We start from the raw sequence: 6,938 nt of genomic DNA on the forward strand, positions 1-6,938 counted from the left end.
TTGAAGCTATGGTAGTTCATGGAAAAATGCAAGACTTTGAGAAGAAACCAAAGAAGAGTTATGCAACTGATAACTCAGATAAGAATCAGCTTGATTTTCCTATCAACAAGATGATGTATCATACTTCGCAATATCATATTGCTGACAAGTTTTATGACAATGAAGAGTTCAACAAATTAAAGTTCCAATTCTGTGCAGTACTTGGGAAAGAAGAAGAAGAAGAAAAAGTGTGGTCACTCATTAAGATAGTTCGAGTTTTGAATACATATAAAGATGTTTTATTCGAGGGTGTACTTCAAAACTTTCTATATCATGTTATCAGGGAAAACAATACCAAATTCGCCATTACTGTTGCTGACTTTCCACTTATGAATCTGAATGACTTGATCTCAGTCACGAAGATTCTTAAGGTCAACAATGAAATGAAACTTCATAGTACAAGCAAAGAATATTATTTGTTGGGTCTTGCTCATATCAAGACTTTCATAGAAAATTATTTCGATTGTCTAGCCTTAAAGTTAATATTTTTCAAATTATTCAATATGAAAATAGCTCAGGTTGATACCTTTCTAAAGACTACTCGCACGCATTCATACGATTTTTCTACAATTTTTGGCAATTTTTACAAAACTGCCTATCATTTCAGAAATGATTTCGGACCAGTCTGTGAAGATGAACATTTTCACACTGGTTTGAGACCACTAGAAATTATAATAAAAATTATGAACAAAGTAGACACATTTTCTAAACTCTCAAAGTTTACAGATCCAAATTTCGACTTAAAATGAGTTTTCTATAATTTTTCTAAAAACATGGATAGAAAAGTCAAAAACTAGAAATTGACTTTATCATACTAAAAGTTCTTATACTTGTGTTAGATGTAAGTTTATATGATTATTATTTTAAAACATCAAGACATGTTAACTTTTCAAACAAACATAATAAAATATTATCGGTATAGTTTGGAGGTCACAAACCACACTTTTCAAAGGTACACATAACTATTTAAAGGCATAATTATCTTATTTTGCAAGTAAAAGGGAGTCATAGTTCACGTAAATCTGTTAAGGCTCTTGTGAGACTTTCCTTCGCCGTACCTACCTAGCGTATACCGTAAGTCCTATAGTTATAACCAGAGTCTCCTGGAGGGAGAGTGAGGTAATTGTGTATAGATCTATACGGGGTTGACACCCCCACACCTGAGCTGTTCACTACAGCTAGACGGGGTCAGTCTAGGGTGACAAATATCTTACCGAAACTGACGCCTGAAGAACGGCACCACAAGCATATCAGTCACATGAAGCATGGTTATAGTGACTCACATAGAGAATAACAATACGAGTTTTGGTTACGGGAAGCTTACACTTCATCGGTTTTATTAAACTATAAAACTGCAAATTATTTTTCAAGTATTCAGTCTCTTACACTTCCGGTCTTAGGGTTTAAGACTACAGTTTTTCTTACATCAGAAAATATTGGATTTTCTGGGAACGTTCGCTTTACTTTTACAAACAAAAGATAACAAAGGACATGCATGCATATAATCACAGTTTTGAAACGAGACTTACAACTCATTTTCATAAAAAAATATCGGATTTTCTGAAAGTACTACAAGAACTATTCTAAACAAGCACAAAACCATTTTTATACAAAAATGCTTATAAACTCACCAACTTTTTAGTTGACGTTTTTCAAAACGACTTGTATTCTCAGGGAACCAGTAACATGTAATCAGCTCTGCTATGAGATCAAGTAGTGCGACTTCATGAAATTTTACTTCTTGTCACTTTTGTGTAACTGATGAACAGGTACAAAATGAAAACTATGTACGTGTGTATTTTCAATGTATGTCGCTTGGAATGCTATGTTTCATTCATATTCAATTGTTATGATACTGTACAATAACGTCATCCGCCCCCGGATGTTTCCGCCGTCCTGGTTCGGGGGTGTGACAGGTTAGTTGGTAGCGGAGCAGTGTGCCATGAGAGGAGTAGTTGGCGATAGTGAGATGTATGATTGATAATTGCATGTATTATGTGCCTACTTGATCCTTGATTATTTATATGTTGACATATGGTGGCGGGATAGGTTGAGGCGGTCCTGCTATGTGATATAGGCCATGATACCTCGTGTGGGCCGACTGTAAGTCGTAGGCACGGAGGCTCGAGAAGAGCGATTGGGTTGATGCGGAAGAACAACAAACATTGGGTATTCCAGTCTGATGACGGATTGGACTCGTTGCATGTTGGCATTCTAGTCTGATGACTGATTGGGCCAGGGTATTCCAGCCTGATGAGTGTGGGCCAATTATGCATGATAGTACGTTTGTTATATGGTATTTTGGGGGAAACTCACTAAGCTTCGTGCTCACCTAGTTTTTTTATGTTTTTTAGGTTCTATCGTTGATCGTGGGAAGGCGAATGCAAGACTATACACACTCATGAACAGTATTGAGGATTCCGCGTTTCTTATAATACTCTGAATTTCGATAAATCTATTTTGGACTAAACAGTTTTTCTTAATAATGAATTTATAATTAGGGAGTTTTGTCTTATTAAAAAATGAAAATTATTTGTTGTGAAAATTGGACGTTACACATAAGCATCAAAAGCCTCAAACATCTCATTAATGATTGTCTCACGTAAGATGTCGTGGGAAAAACCTAAAGAAATCATTCATGAGTACTGAATGAGTACAAAAACAAAAATGTCTTATTTTGAAACAAAAATATATTAAGGACTAAATGTGTACAAAAATATTAAGGACTAAATGTGTACAAAATGAGAAATATATTACTCTATTAAATCATTTTTCCCGGCTAACCTGGAGTAACCGGTCATAAGGACTGCATGTGCATAGTTTAACAAGTTGAAGGGGTAAATGTAGACGAAAAAAAACTCAGTGACCAAATATATACAAATTGAAAAATATATGACATTTTTAAGTCGTTATGCATTTGTTAATTTCATAAAAAAAAACTTTTATAAAAAGTTAACAGTTGAGAAACGCTTTTAAGATAAAAGTGTTTTACTATATAAAAGATGGTGAAAAAATAATATATTAATGTTTACCACGATAGCACAATTCATGTCGCAATGCCCAAACTTAGGAATGTCAACGAGGGCAAACGGGACAGAAACTGCATCCGCACCCCCACCGTTGAAATTTTCTCATTCACCCGCCCTCGTCCCCGGAATTTCCAGCCTCCTAACCCATGCCCCCGAATTCTTGGATTATCCCCCGTCCTCGTTTTTTCGCCCCGATTGATTTTTGGATATTTTTTTATTGGGCTAAAATTAGTTTTTTTTTTTTTGCTTAAAAATACTATTTATAACATAATTTCACATGTTAAAAACAAAAATGCTATCACATCTCAAAAATTTATACTAACAACTTAAAATATGATTTTTTGTTGAATTTTAAAAGCTCAAAATCATTACTATTATTTTTTATATCTATATAATTAATATATATAAATAAATATAATATATTAACAGGAACCTCATGTGGGATTCTGGACGAGACTGCCCACCCCCATCCCTGCCCCCGAAATTAAAACGGAGGTTAACCTTACCGTCGCCTCCGCCCCCGCCCCGATTTCCTTAACAAATATCCCCATATAGGACCAGGACCCCACGGGTTCGGGTCCTACGTAACTTTTTGACATCCGTACCCAAACTTTCATATTACTACATTCTCTGATTCTCATTTTCTTAGGATCAGGGTTTTTTTTTCATATATATAGATTTAGTTTGTTTTTATATTTCGTGTTTAATTTGGCGATTAGTAACTTCAAATATACACCTAGCATAATACATTTAAAAGTATATGTTTTATTTTTCAAAACTCAGTGTAATGTTTACCAACTTTTTTCTTTTGCAAAGTGTAATTATAAACTTTTTACATTTTTTATAACATTAATTATTTATCTAAAAAGTAAAAATAACCATCTAAATCGCATAAAATTAAAACTAATATTTCTTAGTTTCTTCCAGTTAATGCAAGGTTATCAACTTTCAATATCGATTTTCAAGATCATTTACAGAATTCATAGAAACCAAACAAATCTTTTAAAGATTCAACGATCAAATCAACACAAGAAGCAATATTTTGGAGATGTAACTCCAAGTGATCTCATTTCCCTTGCTCTTTCTTTTACCTTTTTCTCATGATTTCGTGTTGTGTCTTCTGCTTGCGATCTAGCGCCTCCAGCTACATGATCAATCCTCGCCAGCTTGTTCTGGTAATGCTGCCAATTGATCGATCTTTTCTGTTCCAATTCTTTCTGTTTAAAAGCATATAAATTTAGTCATTTACTCATTATATTGATTTTGTGTAAAAAAAAAAACGTGAGCCGAACCTTTTTCTCTTCCACTCGACGTTTAGCCCTTGCTTTCTTCTCGTTTTCCCATTGAAGAATTGTTAGGTTACTCTTCTCATATCTGGGATTTTTTTTCATTTTATAGAACATTAATGGAAAGAAAAAATTCAAAAGAAATTGCTTAGAAGAACGGGTTTTTGGTACCGGTTTTGAATCTTTAGCAATTTGGCTTTTTCCCATGCATCAACTTTGGTGTTTCCACTTCCATATATGCTTAAACTCCTATTAGCATAAGCCTCTCTAGGCCTACTTGGTCTTGAGAACGATGGAGCTTTATCTGCCTGACTCATATTGGTTTTCATGGAAGCTTCAACTAACATAACAGGTTAGTTAAGCTTGACTATCTCTATGGCTCTCATGTAAAAGATGAAAAGTGAAAACGTATTTTGTAACACATGGCATTACCTTCTTCTCTACTTTTCTCTTTTCTCTGAAACTGAGAGATCGCTTTTTCTTCCAATGAATGTATAGCGAAAGTGGCTGCAGCTATGGCAGCCATATGTTCATCGTCGATGGAAACATAATCTTGACTATTTCTTTGATGGCACCAGTTCGGTGATCTCTTATCTACAAACGAAAACCAATGTCGATCAAAATGCTAAGCTTTTTTGTTCTTTTAACATTTTCCAACCTTAACTTCTAGAATTATTCTTGCTGGAAGGTTTTCTAAAACAAACAACCAGAATCTTAAATCTGGAATCATGAAGAATCAAACCTTTGGAGAACGATTCTTTGTTATCACGCTGTAGAAGCTCCGAAAATGAAACCCTAAATAAAGAAACATTGGTTTAATTAATAAATTAACAAAAGTTATACTATGAGATGAAATAAATCGACTACGATCATATACAGATTCATTACCTTCGTTGTTTGATCATATTCTCCATTCTTAGCAACTCTAAGAAGATAGGAAAAGATGATGGGGGAGGGAAGGGTTTTGTAAGATGAAGAAACCCTAAAAGGGAAGTTACTGTACCTGTTTATGAACAATGGAGGAAGGCAAGAAAAGTGTCACATGGTGGGTAGCAAATTAAGTTTCTGTTTGTTAGGATTGAAAGGCTGGAGAGGGAGCAAAGTATCTCGCTTTTGAATGTCTAAACTACAAATCCATCAACCTAACCTTTCCCAAAGCTTTTCTACCTTTTAGATAATGCTCAGAATGTAGTTTTCCCTCTTGGGATTTAGTACAACTCTTCCTCCACCAACAACGATTGCAGAAAATGAAAATGATCAAAATAATAGTCAACCAATAATTGCCGACTAACAATATTCAAATGAATTTCGAAACAGAACCAAAAAAATAAATAATAATAAGCACAGAAAAGACACGACAAAACATAAATTTATGTTGTTCCACTATCGAGATGATAGTGTAGTCCACACGAGAAGAGAAGATTTTATATTCTAAAGAGAACGAAAAACGAGCAATTACGAAACAATAAACCTAATAGCAACTTATTGTGAAGGTAACCTACTACGATAACCTCCCGCCCAACATGATTATAAAGTGTTTCCTGAACCCACTAAATCAAAGCAATAATCATTTGATGAGTAACACTCACCAATAATAATAATAATAATAATAATAATAATAATAATAATAATAAAAGAAAAAATAATAATAATAAGGCACTCCATGATTTTGAGTTTTCGAAATTGTCTTTAAAATCTATAAAGTTGTCTAACGATAAAGAGCATGGGTTCAAGTTGCCCTTGTCTATGATATCAAAGGGAAATTCTACTATAACTTTTGATATAAATTAGGCTTTAGAATGGCCCAAAAGATGTAGGAACAAAAATCATGGCCATAAAGGTCCGGATGATAAGAGATTAAGAGATAAGGCATGAAACAATCAAAAAACTGTTTCACAATGTCCATCAGAAGTAGCATTGGTCAGCCCAAAAAGCCCAAGGGCGTCCTTCATTTTAATTTCTTTAATTTCTGTTTTCAAAATAGTCATCCTTCATTTTATTTCACTTTTTTTTTCAAAATAAAATTATTTAAATTTTAAAAATTATAATCAACAAATATATAAAATAATTAAAATAACAAATAAACATAAAAATTAATAAAAATAAAATATTTCACTAAATAAAAATAAAAATACATAATAAACCAAGAAAATAAAATTTAAAATTACATAATTAAAAAAAACTACATCACACCAAATCGTCTTCTGAATCCTCAACGAACATATCCGAATATTCATCTAGTTCATCAAACAAATCAATGTGTCACTCCTCGACTTCCGGTTGTATGTTAATCAATGTAAGTATGTTACACCAAATCAACACGAAATGAGTAATGAATGTCGCGATCATATACTTCTCTTTTGTTCACCATATACAACTGCATACAAAAAACTACTCCTTCGTCAGTTAAAAAAATCCGTTTTCATCGTAGCAGCATATTTTTTTCCTTCATCTTCTAAAATCATATTTTGCAATATGATGCACGCGAACATTATATTTTGCAACCTTGCAACTTCATATGTCCATCCTCCAAATCACCAACAACACATAAAAATAACCTTCTTCATTCGGAACTGTCTTCGAA

The 6,938-nt window shown here is 33.4% G+C and overlaps 1 protein-coding gene across 1 annotated transcript; it reads right to left on the reverse strand.

Annotated features, from left to right (window-relative positions):
• Positions 1 to 3,962: 3,962 nt before the first annotated feature.
• On the reverse strand, positions 3,963 to 5,571 carry LOC145168816 (uncharacterized). The gene is made up of 6 exons (XM_079087495.1): positions 5,243 to 5,571; positions 5,097 to 5,149; positions 4,787 to 4,948; positions 4,526 to 4,694; positions 4,361 to 4,442; positions 3,963 to 4,285 (listed from the first exon to the last, which is right to left on the reverse strand). The coding sequence occupies exons 1-6, from the start codon at positions 5,266 to 5,268 to the stop codon at positions 4,091 to 4,093; spliced, it is 687 nt and encodes a 228-aa protein (XP_078943621.1). The 5' UTR covers positions 5,269 to 5,571; the 3' UTR covers positions 3,963 to 4,090.
• Positions 5,572 to 6,938: the final 1,367 nt, after the last annotated feature.

The sequence above is a fragment of the Lactuca virosa genome, chromosome 4, assembly GCF_052849685.1.
Source record: "Lactuca virosa cultivar CGN04683 chromosome 4, Lactuca_virosa_CGN04683_v6, whole genome shotgun sequence".
Lineage (NCBI taxonomy): Eukaryota > Viridiplantae > Streptophyta > Magnoliopsida > Asterales > Asteraceae > Lactuca > Lactuca virosa.

Excerpts from the sequence above, each read along its gene's own strand:
- LOC145168816 (XM_079087495.1), bottom strand. The coding sequence starts at position 5,268 with ATGGAGAATATGATCAAACAACGAAG. Across the intron at positions 4,949-5,096 it reads CAAAGAATCGTTCTCCAAAG|ATAAGAGATCACCGAACTGG; the intron begins GTTTGATTCTTC and ends TTTCGTTTGTAG. Across the intron at positions 4,443-4,525 it reads TTGCTAAAGATTCAAAACCG|ATATGAGAAGAGTAACCTAA; the intron begins GTACCAAAAACC and ends AAAAAATCCCAG.